This window comes from Monodelphis domestica, chromosome 1 (genome assembly GCF_027887165.1).
Source record: "Monodelphis domestica isolate mMonDom1 chromosome 1, mMonDom1.pri, whole genome shotgun sequence".
Taxonomy (NCBI): Eukaryota; Metazoa; Chordata; class Mammalia; order Didelphimorphia; family Didelphidae; genus Monodelphis; species Monodelphis domestica.
In genome coordinates, this window is record NC_077227.1 from 275,482,589 (window position 1) to 275,501,340 (window position 18,752).

General features: G+C 36.2%; 1 protein-coding gene across 1 annotated transcript in view; it reads left to right on the forward strand.

Annotated features, from left to right (window-relative positions):
- CHURC1 (churchill domain containing 1) overlaps positions 1-17,307 on the forward strand; it is a 34,153-nt gene extending 16,846 nt beyond the window's left edge. Inside the window, exons 2-4 of the mRNA XM_007473039.3 lie at positions 4,967-5,102; positions 6,725-6,795; positions 16,879-17,307. Of these exons, the coding sequence (XP_007473101.1) occupies positions 4,967-5,102; positions 6,725-6,795; positions 16,879-16,971 (300 nt within the window). The 3' untranslated portion in view covers positions 16,972-17,307. The remainder of the gene's footprint in view (positions 1-4,966; positions 5,103-6,724; positions 6,796-16,878) is intronic.
- The last annotated feature ends 1,445 nt before the right edge of the window (positions 17,308-18,752 follow it).

Consider the following 18,752-nt stretch of genomic DNA (forward strand, 5'->3'; position numbering starts at 1 on the left):
AGGCATAGATAATCTGAGTTTGCTGCTCCCCTCCTTTCTCTGTTAGTTAGCCAAGAGAGGCCACATCAGGATAAATCAAATGACCAGTGTAATGCTTCCTAGCAAAAGACCAAACATGATCTACCCCACCAGGCAAGTTCTCAAACCAAGAGACTTGCCACTTCCTCTCCCATCCCTAACTTATAACCTCAGTGGCACCACTCCTTCTGGGTATTCCTGGTTGGACAAACTTGACCTCAGTCCAGATCAGAGGCTGGTCACCTGGGACAAGAGGCAAACATTCTCTGGGCTCCAGGGAGCCATGAGGTTTCCCATAGTATCTAATCAAATCTAATCAAAGGGTGGAACTGAGAACTGGGACTGAAATGGATTTTCAGATTTGACCTTTCTAAAATGGAAGAGGTAGTACAATTTATATTAAATTTACACAATCCCCGCTCTGATTCTTTGGGAGATTAACATGTTGGTCTCCCCAATGAATCATTCCATATATAATATCCAGACATTTCAGGATTGTCTCATCAGAATGCACAAGGGCCCAAAGATATACATTTCATTGAGAGTTTTACTACCTTTGGGTATTTCTTAACATATTAAAAAATGATTGATAAGTACTTTGACAAAGAGCCACTGGGGACATTCTCCTTTTTCAACACAAGGATTTTACAATCAAGATAAAATAGCATTCACCAAAATCTTATTAATTTTAACTAACTAGGCCTTAGTTAATGAAAAGTAACTTTGCAGATAAAAAATATTTTAAGTAGTTTTATTACTTTCATATTCTCCATATACATTAAATTACATTAGGCAAACTGCTTCCTCATTCAAACCATAGGCTAAATACCTAAATGACTCAGTATTTAAATACTCAAATGTTTTGCTTCAAGTTTATTATCAAAGGATTACTAAACAGAATTATTTCTAGTGTTACATCTTTAAAGGAATACTGAGTGATTATAATATATAGAAGAGAGAATTTATAAGGTGACATTTTATTCAACTACTTTTTGACAGTCAGTAAACAATGAGTACAATATAGGATCTTTGTATGCTTTTTAAAAGTTTATTTTCTTAAATATTTTAAACATTCTTTTTTACTGTGTTGTAATTTGCATTATATATGCAGAAACATTTGCTCAATCAAGTAAATTCAGTGCAAATCCTTTCAGAATTACTCCCAAATTCCTGAAATTAACTTTGCTGTAATATATTGTGAATTTTTAAAAACCCTTATCTTCTTATCTTAAAACTGATACTAAGTGTTGATTATAAGGCAAAAAGATCAGTAAGGGCTAGGCAATTGGGATTAAGTGATTTGCCTAAGGTCACACAATTGAAAGTGTGTGTGGCCAGATTTGAACCCAGGATCTCCTGTCTCCGGGCCTGACTTTATCCACTGAGCCTTCTAGCTGGCCTAATGTATTGTGAATTGGGATCACTTCTTATCACAGCATTCTTTCTGGGTCAAGAGTGAGGGGCAGACATTCCTCAGAGCAAATACCTAAGTATACCTAAGTATATATTTTCAAATGTTCAGTCATAACTGAACTATATTTCCCATGGGCACTTATTAACATGTTGAAACTTATTTTTAAACCATATTCACTTGTTTGTGGTAATTTTTTAAACTGTTGTTGTAGTAGGCTATATTATCCTGGGATTGTGGAGTGTATTCTTTATTTCCTCCCATTACAAATAAACTCTGTAATATTTAATGCTTAAATTCACATTCTCACAAGTTTGGTGATTGCAACTATTCCTCATATGGAAGACTCATTAACAAAGGTCCCTTGTAGTTTATCTTCACTGCTTTCAGTGACATGGAATCTGTATGGTACATTTATATTCAGCTATTCTAAGCACTCATTTCTTTATAACACAAAAGTTATGTTGTATATCCCTTATTCAGCTATCCCAGTTTGCATTTTATAAATAGATCACATGTTGTGATAAGATCAGAGATACATATGTTACTACACTGCACTGTGAGGAGAACCATGTGTTGGAAATAGCATTGAACTAGGAATAAGAAGACCTTGGTTGGAGGACTGGTGTGCTCACTTAAAATCATATGACCATGTTCTTTAACTTTATCTGTTAAATCAAGATAATTATTCTTACCTCCTTCCCAGGGCTGTTTTGAGGTTCAAACAAAATAATATACATGAAACTACAAACCACTGTATAAATATACTTCAAAAAATTTATGATTTTATTGGTTCTACTTATGTGGAAAACAGCTCTCCCATTCCTTAACAGATTTTTCTTTATAAGTTCTTGTCACCCTGTCTGCCCTTTGATCCAGCAATACCACTGCTAGGTTTAAAAAGACTTGTACAAAAATATTCAAAGCCATGCTCTTTGTGGTGGCAAAAAATTGGAAAATGAGGGGATGCCCTCCAATTGGGGAATGGCTGAACAAATTGTGGTATATGTTGGTGATGGAATACTATTGTGCTCAAAGGAATAATTAAGTGGAGGAATTCCATGGAGACTGGAACGACCTCCCGGAATTGATGCAGAGTGAAAGGAGCGGAACCAGGAGAACATTGTACACAGAGACTGATCCACCGTGGCACGGTCAAATGTAATGGACTTCTCTACTAGCAGCAATGCAATGATCCAGGACAATCCTGAGGGACTTATGAGAAAGAACACTATCCACATCCAGAGAAAGAACTGTGGGAGTAGAAATCCAGAAGAAAAACAACTGCTTGATCTTATGTATTGATAGGGATATGATTGGGGATGTAGACTAGGTCTTGATCAGTGACATGTAAAACCCAGTAGAATTGCATGTTGGCTATGGGAGGGGGGGTAGTAAGAGGGGAGGGAAAGAATATAAATCATGTAACCATGATTTATATACATGAAAAAATAAAAAATAAGTAGAATAAAATTTTTTAAAAAGTTCTTGTCATCAAAAGAAAAAAAAAAACACACCTGGTGACCAACCTGGTGATAAGCCTCTCCAAATCTGGCTATAGGTTAGCCCACAGGACTTGCTAGTATTTGGGTTCCACTGGAGCATTCTTACTGAACACAACTAAGGAGTCATGAGAGTTGAATCTTAGTTCTTACCAATATAAGATAGTATTCTTATAGTTATCAACTTGTATATGGTTTTTGATATTTTTAGAGACCCAGAAGTAGAAAGGACCTTAGATATTATTCGCTCTACCAATCCTAATTTTATAGCTGTGTAAACAAGTCCAGAAGAGAATTTGATTTGCTTGACATTATACAGGTAATGGTAAAGCTGGGATTAGGAACCCAGTTCCACTTAGGAGTTAAGTGTTCTTTCCATTACACCATGTTGCTTCTCAAACCTAGAGAGGTAACTGCTCACTATCCCATTCCCATTCATTCTTTCATTGATTCACAAGTGGGCATTTTCAATCTGGTTTTTCCTTCCCTGTTTTATTACAGTATAAAACTTGGGTCAAACTTATAGTACATGCGTTATTATCAACTGAAAGTGTGTCCTTTGCTCCAAAGCAACAACTCAATAGGCCTATGATTGAATGTGATCCCTTTTTTATAAAATATAAAGTTTATATAACATAATTCACAGGGCTGTTGGCATGATTAAAGTTTCTTGAGGTTGTTATCTGGGAAGTGATGAAAAGTATAAACTTTTAATTATTAAAAAGCCTTTAGGGAAAACTTCCCTTGAGCCAAATGCCTAAATTATTTTTATGCAGGATTACTGTAAATAGTGTTAAAGAGAGTATATGAAATCTCTTTTATTTGTGTCCTATCTCATGGATTATAGATCTGTTTCAATTGAGAACTTTTTTTTGGTTCAAGAATCAAGAATCAAGTTGTGTTATTAAGAACTAAGAGAACAGCAAGTAGGCATCTTGGCAGAGCATATAAACTCTTGCATTTGAGAGAGTCAGGGAGTCTAGGCTTTGAATACTATATATTGGATCTAGATCAGACTTTGTAATCCTAGATAAATCATTGTACCTCTATCAGCCTCAGTTTCCTCATCTCTAAAATCATTCAGTGAAAACTTATCAATCACCTTCTATGTATCAGAAAATATACTAGACCAACAACAACAAAAAAAAATCCACAGTCCCTGTTCTTAAGGCTTCTATTGGGAGAGAAAATGTATATAAGTATATAAAAAATAAAGACAAAATAAAGTCAAAGTCTAGCAGTTAGAAAAATCAGCAAAGGCTTTGTGTAGAATGGCATTTCAGCTGTGTCTTGAAGGAAGAAAGGGAGTCTAAGGAAGAAAGATTCTAAAAAGAATAAAAATTGCATTTAAGCTCACAATGTGTGTAAAACACTGCAAATCTTAAAGCACTACATAAATGCAGCTATTACTACTTCTAATTGTATCTCTTATTGTATCTTCTAATTGTGCTAAGTATTAATTACATTTTCCACTTTTCGTGACTTTTTTTAACGTATTGCTTATAGGATCAAGCATTCAGGGCTGGAAAAGACCATAAGAGATTGCAGCATAGGCCAGCCTCATTTTTTCAAATTAAGAAACTGAGGCTCAGAAAGATTTAGGGATATTCTTAAAGGTAATACTATTAAAGGTAATGATTATGATATTTGGGAGTGACAAGGTACAATTGGGTGCCTCACACATGCAGACCTGCAGCCTTTAGATGTTTGGAAAGCTAAGTCTCTGATCTCCATTTAGATATAGAGGGTTCTTGCACTTTTTGTATGTTGTTTGGTATAGTCTTCAAATGAGCATATTTGGGGTGATGATTTTATCTAAAAGCCTTATCCTAAAAGCTGTTGGAAACTTTTTCACCAAAAATTTGAAATAAAATGAATAAAAAGAATATATAATAAATAATAATAAATTAATATCAATTTTAAAAATAATTTTGAAATAAAAATGTCTCACTTATTTTAAATATTGTGATATTTAAATACTGTGATGCTGCAGATACAAAAGAGCTTATTTTTGTTTTAATTTCCGATATTTTAGGGTAACACCTGCCTGGAAAATGGATCTTTCTTGCTGAACTATGTAGGTTGTGCAATGTGTAATAAACGAGATTTTATGCTGATTGCAAACAAATCCACGAAAGAGGAAGATGGAGAAGAAATAGTTACCTATGATCGTAAGCTGACTTTAATTTCTTAATCAGGGGCTATTAATAGATTTTTATTTAATTAAGCTCATTTATTATGCAAATGTAACTAGATTTAAATGTTTGTATTATATGAAGTACTTTGTTTAGCTTTAAGAGGAAAATTTACTAACGCCTCATTTTTAAAAAATTGTTAGGGAAAAGCAATAGGATATAAAATAGAAAGAACACAGGACATAAGAATTTCATTTGAGTTCTGACTGTGACCAAATACAAGTCATTTAACTTCCATAGATCTCAGTTCCTCATCTCTAAAATATGTGTGCACTTCCAGAGTTGTAAAAAAAGCACTTTGAGAATGATAAAAAAAAAAACAAAAACAACTATAGATGTGAGCTACTATTATTCAGTAGATTGGAAACTTCTTGAGAATAAGAATTGTTTCATTTTTTTATGTTTATATCTCCAGCAGCTAGCACAGCACCTGGGATATAGTAGGCACTTTAATAAATACTTATTATTTGATTGATTCTACATGCAGGAATTTTCTAAATGATTGAAACCTTTGAAAGGATGAGGCAGATAAGGCATTTGTCTCCACTGTCAAAGTTGAGAAGGCAGAAAACATTTAAATATACATTTACTGTTCCAAGCACACTATGCCTTTAGAAAAGGGGAACATATCTGGCCTCAGGCACTCATTAGCTAGTTATGGTGTTATATTATAGAACTGATTGCCCTTATAATTAAATGGCCCCAGATTGCTATGCTTTTTGTGTTCTTATTCTGAGTCCTTAATTTTTCTGTTCCTTTCCTCACTTCTCCCTAACCTGTCAGTGGACCTGCTTCTAAAAGGATCTCATCATTCCCTTCTGGTTGTGTTTCTCACAAATATTTTGTATTTGGAGAAACAAATTTTTAAAGAAAACTAGACTATTTGTAAAGTAAAAATAGCCCCAAAATGACGATGATAGCACCTCTCATTTGAGGCAAGTGTGAATTTATTGCATGGATTTGTGACAACTCTTTCTCCTATTGAGAGGCCTTTTGGAGAGACTTATTTCCAAATTCTGAGTTTTCCTAGATTTTTAGGGGAATAGATAATTGGAATAAGGAAAGCATTACTCTTAATAAAGTATTTGGGAATGGGAGAGGAATGTAACCTTTTCAAATAGACCCAGGTGATTGGTAAAGTAGTATAATTTTTTTAAAGTTCTTCCTTCCTTTGTATATACTTTTAAACTTTTTTTAAGCATTAAATTCACTTTAAAGCTCTAAAGTAAATAATATTTACTCAGTCTTTTCTGATTTGTAATTTATTATAGAAGTATAATTACCATCTCATTTTTGAAAATAAAATATCTTTTATATATTGGTTCAGGTACTATAAGTTTGAAATTAACACTTAAATTATGTGTCATTTGACTGCCTTATGGCTTTGAATGGGAATTGTATATACTCTTAGGCCACAATTTCAGTTCTTTAATTGTAATATGATACAATGGTACATATTCTGGTTTTTTAACAAAGGTAATTATAACAAATTTCTTTTTGTGTTTCATAAAATAGAGCCTTAAGGTTATTAAAGTAAAAGAGAAAACTGTTATTATTCTAAGGCAAATAAAATGCCATTTTCCCCATTTGTCTTGTAGATATATGTAAGAATTGTCATCACATAGTGGCCAGACATGAGTATACTTTCAGTGTCATGGATGAATATCAGGTAAATATCATAAGACTTTGAGGAAAAAAGTATTTAGTATTCTACAAAAGTCTAGGTATGGTACTTTCAAATCAAGAACAGATTCATAAAATTACAGAATTGGAGGGGATCTCAGAAAGCACATAGTCCCACCCATTCCTGAGTAGAAATCTCCACTATTAAAATCCCCAAAAGTGATTGTCTAGCCTGCACTTCAAGACCTAGACTATTAAAGAATTCATTACCTCCTGAGGCAGCCCATTATACTTCTGGATAGCTCTGATTTTTAGTCATTTAAAATAGCCTTCCACAGTTCTCACCCATTATTCTGTTTCAGACTTCTAGGATCAGGCAAAACCAGCCAGTGTCTTTCCAATATAGTATCCCTTCAGTTGCTTGAAAATAACTATGAGGTCTACTTTGAGTCTTCTGAACACTGGCTTCTCTCTCTTCAGCTTATCCTTTTAAAACTTCATTTTTACTCTTCCCAATGTCCTGGTCGCACTTCTCTAGATACTCTTCAGTTTAACAATATTGTTCTCAGAAGTACATAGGCTTCATCAGATTTCCAATCCTGATAGAAACTTTTTTTAAAAACCCTTACTTTTTGTTTGGCAATCTGGATTAAGTAATTTGCAAGATTACACAGCTAGGAACTGTCTGAGACCCCAGGTCTTTCTGACTCCAGGCCTGGTGCTCTATCCATTTTGCCACTTAACTGCCCCCTGTTATAAACTTTTTTTAAAAAAGACTCTTCTTCCTACCTGCATCTTAATAAGTTGATAGGGGAACCTTGGATATGGATGAATCTATATAAAGCCATTCCCACTGGAAAAACAAGTAAAGAGCACGTCCTACAGCTCATGAGTGAAGAATGCTATCTTTGTGCTATATATGGAGAATATTATGTTATGCCTGTTTATGTGACTATGATGTACCTTTTTTAATTTGTCTGGCTATCATGGAAAACTATTGTAATGTATTTGCACAGGCACACAGATATTATTGTTTCTATGTCAAATCTGAAGTGGTGATAAAGAAGCTAAAGATGGAAATGAACCATTTTCATAACCTGACATTTCAACCTAAATAAGCAAAAATCAGTGTCTTATTTTTGGAACAAATTTTAGGCTTAGGTTAGGTCCAGAAAAAGCAAATTTGCCTTGTTTTTAGAAAACTATATGTGAAAACCTATGAACCTATGATTGTTCACTTTATAAGAAAGTGCACAGATTCACAAAAGGGGGCAGCTAAGTAGTGCTCTTATAACTTTGTAATCATCTTTATAGAATTACATTAACTTGGGAGTTAGAAACTTAATTCCTGTCTGATCCATCCATATTCATAAAAGAATTCCCTGTATCTGCCATGTATCTGAAAATGGATTTTCCTTCTTCTGCTGTAAGCTCTCCAGTGATGGGGAACCTTATACTTTCTGAGGAGCCCATTCTGCTTTGGAACAGCTAAATTTCATAGCAAGTTTTTCCTGAAATCAAACCTGAATTTGCCCCTTTGCAACTTTCACCTATTCACTTGTTTATATTGTATGGTGCTAAAAAGAACAAGGCTAATCTCTCTTCCATGTGACTACCCTTCAAATATTTGGAGACAGTTATATCATCAATGGAAAGAATGTTAGACTTGGAATCAGAGGACTTAGGTTCAAGTACCATCTCTGCTACTTACAACTTGTGACCTTAGGAAAATCATATAATCTTTTCTGGACCTCAATTTCCTCATCTATAAAATGAACATCTTAAAAAATATGTAAAGAAGAACTCTAGGGTCTCTTTGAGCTTTGAAATTAAGCTCCTGACTTCCGGTTAAGATGGCGGCTTAGAGAAAGCTAAAGCTCAGATCTCCGGAAAACCCTTCCCGACCAATCTCAAACGATAAGCTCCTAAGGCGCCGAAATTCAAAACGATCAACAGCACAGACCCTGGGAACCCTCCTCCTGGACCTGGACCCGGTTCAAAAGGTACGGCTCCCCTTAAAAGCCAGAACCCGAGATCACTCGGACCTCAGGGGTAGGAGCGCAGAGTCCAAGGCTCCCGGAAGCCGCAGCCCGGCCGGCTCAGAGAGCAGGGTCCTCGGAAACAACAACCCTCAGGGCCTTCTACAGTCCCGGTGAAAGTTACTGCCTGGGGCTTCCGCTGCAGAGAGCCGGTCAAAACAACAGCAACCCTCAGGGCGGGCAAGACAGCCTCACGGGCTGGATCCTGCTATCCAAGTCTCAGTGAAAGTCTGTGCTCTCGGAGCTTGGGGAAGCGGCAGCCCATCCCCCCGCAGGCCTGCGAAACAGCCTCACGGCCAGCGATTCTGAAGGCAACTTCCGGAAAGCGAGCCGGGGGGAGAGTGTGGCCACGTGGTCCAACCCTTCCATTCCAGTTCCAGTGAGGCATATTCAGTTTAACCCAGGGAAAGCCCATAGAACTATCTGCCCAGGACTGCCTCTGAACACCAGAAAGAGACAAGAAAAACTAATCCTCCACATTCAGAGATGACAAACTCCACAGAACCACAGAAGCCCCAAAATACCAAGAAAAATAAGAAGAAAGGGGCGACTTTGGACACATTCTATGGAGCCAAAATACAAAATACAGAGCAGACAGAAGATAATATAAAAGAAAATGCTCCAAAACCTTCCAAAGGAAATGGAAACTCTCCACAAACCTATGAAGAATTTGAATCAGAAATGACCAAAAAGATGGAAGCCTTCTGGGAGGAAAAGTTGGAAATAATGCAAAAGAAATTCACGCATCTACAAAACCAGTTTGACCAAACTGTAAAAGAAAACCAGGCTTTAAAGGCCAGAATCAGGCAGCTGGAAGACAACGATCGTGTAAAAGAGCAAGAATCAATAAAGCAAAGCCAAAATACCAAGAAATTAGAAGAGAACATAAAATATCTCACCGACAAGGTGATAGATCTGGAAAATAGGGGGAGAAGGGATAATTTAAGAATAATTGGACTCCCAGATAAGCCAGAAATAAACACCAAACTGGACATGGTGATACAAGATATAATCAAAGAAAATTGCCCAGAGATTCTAGAACAAGGGGGCAATACAGCCACTGACAGAGCTCACAGAACACCTTCTACACTAAACCCCCAAAAGACAACTCCCAGGAATGTAATTGCCAAATTCCAAAGCTATCAAACAAAAGAAAAAATCCTACAGGAAGCCAGAAAAAGACAATTTAGATATAAAGGAATGCCAATCAGGGTCACCCAAGACCTTGCAAGTTCTACTCTGAATGATCGTAAGGCATGGAACATGATCTTCAGAAAGGCAAGAGAGCTGGGTCTCCAACCAAGAATCAGCTACCCAGCAAAACTGACTATATACTTCCAAGGGAAAGTATGGGCATTCAACAAAATAGAAGACTTCCAACTTTTTGCAAAGAAAAGACCAGAGCTCTGTGGAAAGTTTGATACCGAAAATCAAAGAGCAAGGAATACCTGAAAAGGTAAATATTAAGGAAAGGGGAAAATGTTATCTTCTTCTTTTACTCAAACTCTCTTCTATAAGGACTACATTTGTATCAACCTATGTATACTAACATGTGGGGAAAATGTAATGTATAAATAGGGGGTAAAGAAAGACCAAATAGAATAATCATTCTCACACAAAGATTCACATGGGAAGGGGAGGGGAAGAAAACTCCTATAAGAAGGAGAGGAAGAGAGGGGGGGGGTTACTTAAACCTCAATCTCAGGGAAATCAGCTCTGAGAGGGAAAAACCTCCAGATCCATTGGGATCTTGAATTCTATCTTACCCAACAAGGGTAAGGAGAAGGGAAAACCAAGGGGGGGAGGGGGAGAGGGAGAACAAAAAGGGAGGGAAAGAGAGGGGGGAGGGGGAGGGAACAAAAAGGGAGGGACTAAAAAGGGAAACATCAAGGGAGGGGACAAGGGGGACTGTTTCAAAGTAAATCACTGGACTAAAAGGTAGAGCCGAAGAAGAAAAGGTTAGAATTAGGGAAGGCAATCAAAATGCCAGGGAGTCCACAAATGACAATCATAACTTTGAACGTGAATGGGATGAACTCACCCATAAAACGTAGACGAATAGCAGAATGGATTAGAATCCAAAACCCTACCATATGTTGTCTTCAAGAAACACACATGAGGCGGGTTGACACCCACAAGGTCAGAATTAAAGGATGGAGTAAGACCTTCTGGGCTTCAACTGATAGAAAGAAGGCAGGAGTGGTAATCATGATATCAGATAAAGCCAATGCAAAAATAGACCTGATCAAAAGGGATAGGGAAGGTAATTATATTTTGTTAAAAGGGACTATAGACAATGAGGAAATATCATTAATCAATATGTATGCACCAAATAATATAGCACCCAAATTTCTAATGGAGAAACTAGGAGAATTGAAGGAAGAAATAGACAATAAAACCATACTAGTGGGAGACTTAAACCAACCATTATCAAATTTAGATAAATCAAATCAAAAAATAAATAAGAAAGAGGTAAAAGAAGTGAATGAAATCTTAGAAAAATTAGAATTAATAGACATATGGAGAAAAATAAATAGGGATAAAAAGGAATACACCTTCTTCTCAGCACCACATGGCACATTCACAAAAATTGACCATACATTAGGTCACAGAAACATAGCACACAAATGCAGAAAAGCAGAAATAATGAATGCAGCCTTCTCAGATCACAGGGCAATAAAAATAATGATTAGTAATGGTACATGGAAAACCAAATCTAAAACCAATTGGAAATTAAACAATATGATACTCCAAAACCGTTTAGTTAAAGAAGAAATCATAGAAACAATTAATAATTTCATCGAGGAAAATGACAATGGCGAAACATCCTTCCAAACCTTTTGGGATGCAGCCAAAGCGGTAATCAGAGGTAAATTCATATCCCTGAATGCTTATATTAACAAACAAGGGAGAGCAGAGATCAATCAATTGGAAATGCAAATGAAAAAACTGGAAAGCGATCAAATTAAAAACCCCCAGCAGAAAACCAAATTAGAAATCCTAAAAATTAAGGGAGAAATTAATAAAATCGAAAGTGATAGAACTATTGATTTAATAAATGAGACAAGAAGCTGGTACTTTGAAAAAACAAACAAAATAGACAAGGTACTGGTCAATCTAGTTAAAAAAAGGAAGGAAGAAAAGCAAATTCACAGCATTAAAGATGAAAAGGGGGACAGCACCTCCAATGAGGAGGAAATTAAGGCAATCATTAGAAATTACTTTGCCCAATTATATGGCAATAAATACACCAATTTAGGAGAAATGGATGAATATATACAAAAATACAAACTGCCTAGACTAACAGAAGAGGAAATAGAATTCCTAAATAATCCCATATCAGAAATTGAAATCCAACAAGCCATCAAAGAACTTCCTAAGAAAAAGTCCCCAGGGCCTGATGGATTCACCTGTGAATTCTATCAAACATTCAGAGAACAGTTAATCCCAATACTATACAAACTATTTGACATAATAAGCAAAGAGGGAGTTCTACCAAACTCCTTTTACGACACAAACATGGTACTGATTCCAAAACCAGGCAGGTCAAAAACAGAGAAAGAAAACTATAGGCCAATCTCCCTAATGAATATAGATGCAAAAATCTTAAATAGGATACTAGCAAAAAGACTCCAGCAAGTGATCAGAAGGATCATTCACCATGATCAAGTAGGATTCATACCAGGGATGCAGGGCTGGTTCAACATTAGGAAAACCATCCACATAATTGACCACATCAACAAGCAAACTAGCAAGAATCACATGATTATTTCAATAGATGCAGAAAAAGCCTTTGATAAAATACAACACCCATTCCTATTAAAAACACTAGAAAGCATAGGAATAGAAGGGTCATTCCTAAAAATAATAAACAGTATATATCTAAAACCAACAGCTAATATCATCTGCAATGGGGATAAACTAGATGCATTCCCAATAAGATCAGGAGTGAAACAAGGATGCCCATTATCACCTCTACTATTTGACATTGTACTAGAAACACTAGCAGTAGCAATTAGAGAAGATAAAGGAATTGAAGGCATCAAAATAGGCAAGGAGGAGACCAAGTTATCACTCTTTGCGGATGACATGATGGTCTACTTAAAGAATCCTAGAGATTCAACCAAAAAGCTAATTGAAATAATCAACAACTTTAGCAAAGTTGCAGGATACAAAATAAACCCACATAAATCATCAGCTTTTCTATATATCTCCAACACAGCTCAGCAGCAAGAACTAGAAAGAGAAATCCCATTCAAAATCACCTTAGACAAAATAAAATACCTAGGAATCTACCTCCCAAGACAAACACAGGAACTATATGAACACAACTACAAAACACTCGCCACACAACTAAAACTAGACTTGAACAAATGGAAAAACATTAACTGCTCATGGATAGGACGAGCCAATATAATAAAAATGACCATCCTACCCAAACTTATTTATCTATTTAGTGCCATACCCATTGAACTACCAAAATACTTCTTCACTGATTTAGAAAAAACCATAACAAAGTTCATTTGGAAGAACAAAAGATCAAGGATATCCAGGGAAATAATGAAAAAAAACACATATGATGGGGGCCTTGCAGTCCCTGACCTAAAACTATATTACAAAGCAGCAGTCATCAAAACAATTTGGTACTGGCTAAGAAATAGAAAGGAAGATCAGTGGAATAGACTGGGGGAAAGCGACCTCAGCAAGACAGTATACGATAAACCCAAAGATCCCAGCTTTTGGGACAAAAATCCACTATTTCATAAAAACTGCTGGGAAAATTGGAAGACAGTGTGGGAGAGACTAGGAATAGATCAACACCTCACACCCTACACCAAGATAAATTCAAAATGGGTGAGTGACTTAAACATAAAGAAGGAAACCATAAGTAAATTGGGTAAACACAGAATAGTATACATGTCAGACCTTTGGGAGGGGAAAGGCTTTAAAACCAAGCAAGATATAGAAAGAATCACAAAATGTAAAATAAATAATTTTGACTACATCAAACTAAAAAGCTTTTGTACAAACAAAACCAATATAACTAAAATCAGAAGGGAAACAACAAATTGGGAAAAAATCTTCATAGAAACCTCTGACAAAGGTTTAATTACTCATATTTATAAAGAGCTAAATCAATTGTACACAAAATCAAGCCATTCTCCAATTGATAAATGGGCAAGGGAAATGGATAGGCAGTTCTCAGATAAAGAAATCAAAACTATTAACAAGCACATGAAGAAGTGTTCTACATCTCTTATAATCAGAGAGATGCAAATCAAAACAACTCTGAGGTATCACCTCACACCTAGCAGATTGGCTAACATAACAGCAAAGGAAAGTAATGAATGCTGGAGGGGATGTGGCAAAGTAGGGACATTAATTCATTGCTGGTGGAGCTGTGAACTGATCCAACCATTCTGGAGGGCAATTTGGAACTATGCCCAAAGGGCGACAAAAGAATATCTACCCTTTGACCCAGCCATAGCACTGCTGGGTCTGTACCCCAAAGAGATAATGGACACAAAGACTTGTACAAAAATATTCATAGCTGCGCTCTTTGTGGTGGCCCAAAACTGGAAAATGAGGGGATGCCCATCAATTGGGGAATGGCTGAACAAACTGTGGTATATGTTGGTGATGGAGTACTATTGTGCTAAAAGGAATAATAAAGTGGAGAAGTTCCATGGAGACTGGAACAACCTCCAGGAAGTGATGCAGAGCGAGAGGAGCAGAACCAGGAGAACATTGTACACAGAGACAAACACACTGTGGTATCATCGAATGTAATGGACTTCTCCATTAGGGGCGGTGTAATGTCCCTGAACAACTTTCAGGGATCCAGGAGAAAAAAAACACCATTCATAAGCAAAGGATAAACTATGGGAGTGGAAACACCGAGAAAAAGCAACTGCCTGAATACAGAGGTTGAGGGGACATGACAGAGGATGGACTCTAAATGAACACTCTAATGCAAATACTATCAACAAAGCAATGGGTTCAAATCAAGAAAACATCTAATGCCCAGTGGACTTACGCGTCGGCTATAGGGGGCTGGGGGGGGGGGGAGGAAAAGAAAATGATCTATGTCTTTAACGAATAATGCTTGGAAATGACCAAATAAAATATATTTAAAAAAAAAAAAAAAAAAGAAATTAAGCTCCTATAGCTTCCATTTCATATACTGATTTATAGAAATTTGATTTTGGCAGTTTTTTGGCAGCATGTAAAGCCAACTTACTAATGGAAGGGCTCATATTTATCTAATTATTAGACCCAAATCAAGCCCCAGAATTTTTGCTCTGAATTCCAGTCCATCATTGGAATTTTATTCCCCAAAGTTCTATAGCACTATCAGTATCACATAATTTATTCTCAAGTTATTTCTTGTGTATTTACATTGTTTTTTCATTTTATATTACTCCCAGCACCACTCATGCTTAGTACATATGTACCCTTGGTTTGATTAATTGGTTGAATATAACTCCAGTTATTTCCACAAGCTCAGTCAAACTCCAAAGGAACAGCAACTTCTCGACTTCCATTTTTCTTTCAGTGACCCCTGCTTTCCCAACTCCTGTATCCGATCAAATCCCAAGTCCTATTGATTCTGCTTCTATAATATATCTCACATCAGCACCTTTGTTTCTGTTCTCTCCGACATCACCTTATTTAAGGATCTCTTGCCTAGTAACTTTCTGACCAATTACCCACTTTCAGTTTCACCTTTCTCTGATCTCTTCTTTATACCACTACCAGATTGATCATTCTTGTAGATAGATAGATAGATAGATAGATAGATAGATAGATAGATAGATAGATAGATAGATAGATAGATAGGAAGGTAGGTAGACGTGTATATAAACTGTGATACTATCCATCTTGTGCTCAAAACCCTACAATGGATCATTCCTAAAGAAAGCTTTGAATTAAAGGCCCTTCACAATCCAATCTCCCTTTCCAGCTTTTCTTCTACATGCTTTAGCCAATCTAGACTACTCAGTATTTTGCATATATGTGTCATGCTTTTTGCCTTCATGTCTTTGTTTATCTTGTTCTTTGTAACATATAGAATGCCTTAACTGTTCCTATCTCTGCCTTTTGAAATCCCTTTAAGATCATTTAAGATATCCTTTGAGATTCAGCTAAAATATTACATCCTCTATAAAGTGTTTTTTGTTCTCTGCCCTCTCACTCAGAAAGTATTTCCCTTACTCTGACCTCATGTTAATCAACAAGCAACTACTTTCTTGCTTTCCTGACTTCCTTTAATTCTCAATTAAAAGTCTACCTTCTGCAAAAAAATCTTTCCTGTCCCCTCTTTAATGCTAGTGCCTGCCTTCCAAGATTACTCTTAATCTTTCCTATACATAGCTTATTTCTGTGCATAATTATATTTGTTTCCCTTATTAGACTGTGAGCTCCTTCTAGGCAGGGGCTGTTTTTGCTTTTCCTTATATCCCCAGCACTTAGCACAGTGCTTGACATATAGTAAGTACTTAATAAATTCTTCTTAATTTGACTTTGCTTTACATCCCTTCTTAAACATTTGTCATATTCGACCATTTCTATTTTGTATTCTAGTTTTATGTATATGTTTTATTTCTCTTACCATACTTCACATTTCATGAAATCAAGAACTCTTATTATTCATCTTTATCGCTCCCCTAGCACCATGTTCTTTGTATATAGTAAATGATCATTTTTAAAGGTTGAATTAAAAAACGGAAAGGGCTTGTCGAGGGTAAGAATAGGAGTTTGTCCTAGTAACCTGAACTTACATCCAAATTATCATTCTCCACTCAAACTCCTCCCACTCCTCCCAAACTTAATCACTTATATATAATTTAGTGAGTCCAAGATAAAGACCTGTATTTTACAGTGATGAGTGGAGCCTCAGACTGTTTGCTTTCTTTATATGAAGGCCTCTGGAGATATAAGGTATGGCATAAAAACTAAGGCAGTGCTGATGTTTTTGGAGGAAATATACAGAAAGCACGTTGTGGGTAAGAGCTTTTACAAAACAGAATCAAAGCTATAAAGCAAACCTGTGTTTCCCAAGGGTAAATATGCACTTTGTCTTGTTCTAGGAATACACCATGCTGTGTCTGTTATGTGGCAAAGCAGAAGATTCTATCAGTGTCCTCCCTGATGACCCCCGTCAAATGGCTCCGTTGTTCTGAACATCCTGCCACAGTTTTACTGTGACTACGTCACTGTGTTGCCTTAGAGTGCTTGAAAACCTGATAGTATCACATCACATTTTGTTTTCAGTTCAGATGGTTTGCTTGCTTTTCAAAGTTTGTAATTGATTATGCTTAAAGGAAAAAAAATATTCTAAGGAATTCTAAGAGTTGAGCCTCCTAGCACCTGCTGTTGACATCACTGGAGTCAGAATGATACTAGCAGTTGCATGTCTCGGAGGAATGGAATGACTTAAATTGCTCCAACAAGTATATCTTTAGAGGAGGAATTAAGTGTCTCCTTGTTTAGCAAAATAAATGCTGGTCTACAAATCAGATGTGTTCTAGGCCTATATATTTTGTTCTTTGGGAACTTGAGTCATTTCTCTGGATCCAAGTTTTCTTATCTGTAAAACAGAAATCATATCTCTTGTTCTGCCAACGTTATAGGACTATGAAAATTGTTGTGAAATTATACATATATCATAAAACGTGGAAAACTGTAAAAGCAATGCCCAGATCATGGGTTTGAAATCAAGGGTCTTGGGTCTGAATACACTTGTTACTTTACTTGCTGTATGACCATGGGCAAATTAATCAATCACTAGGTCTTGCTTCCCTCATCTGTAAAATGAGATCCTTTCTAAATCTGTGATTATATGATCTCTTGTACTCTTTTCAAAAAACTTCACATTTTGCCATGAATAGTTCATCTCCTTTCAACCGTCCTCTATAAGCATGAAGTTTAAATCCCTGGTGAGTTTAGGAAGAAGTTTCAATTATCAGTGATATCACTCAGGGGAATCCTGTAACTAGATAGTAACCAGCTGTTGTTTTATTTTTGGAAAATATTTGCACTTTGCTTCATGCCTATATCTGACCTCATTATTACAGCTACTTGGTAACATTCATCTTTGGTAGTAAAGAAAGTTCTCCATTAAAAACCCAGCAAGGCATTTAAAAAAAGATGGTAGATCCTGGATGTTTAGGATTTTTTAGTGTACCCAAATTAGCCTTTCAGGTTTTAGGAGGAAGATGTTCTTCACTTCCAGGTGTTCTGCATTTCAGCCTTGTCTTTATAATGTATTTTTAAAAATTGAAGCATTAGCCCCTTTTTATGTTTCTCCATCATTAGGTCAATCATGATACAGTATTTCATTCTCCCTTTTGTATGCTTTTAGAGTAGTATAAAATGCATTTTTATCAAAAAGAACAGGTGTCTGTGTGTAATATATTAATTTAACATTATTTTATGTGGTGGGTCTGTTGAATCAAGACTTAAAAAAAAACAACACTTTCCTTCTGTCTTAAAATTGATATTAAGTATTGGTTCCCAGACAGAACAGTAAGGTCTAGACAATTTGGATTAAGTGATTTACCCAGGGTCACACAACTGGGATGTATTTGAGGCCATATTTGAACCCAGGATCTCCCATCTCTAGACCTGGCTCCCTATCCACTGAGCCACTTGAACCAAGCCTTTTTAATAGAAGCTTGTTTTGGATTCAAAATCCAGAAACTTGAATTCATGTCTTTGCTTTGTCATTTAGAAATTATGTGGCCTTGGGCAAGTCCCTTATCTTCTGAGGCTCAGCTTTCTTCTTTAAAATGAAGAGATTACATTAGATGACTTCTAAAACTCCTCCTGAGAGGAAGACCATCTACTCAAAAGAGCCTTGAACTCAACATTAATGTGGCAAACGCTATTTAATTTCATCCTACCAAGAATGGGTATTTTTCAAGCCAGCATTACTGGTGTTATAGCCAGCAAGCCAAGTACA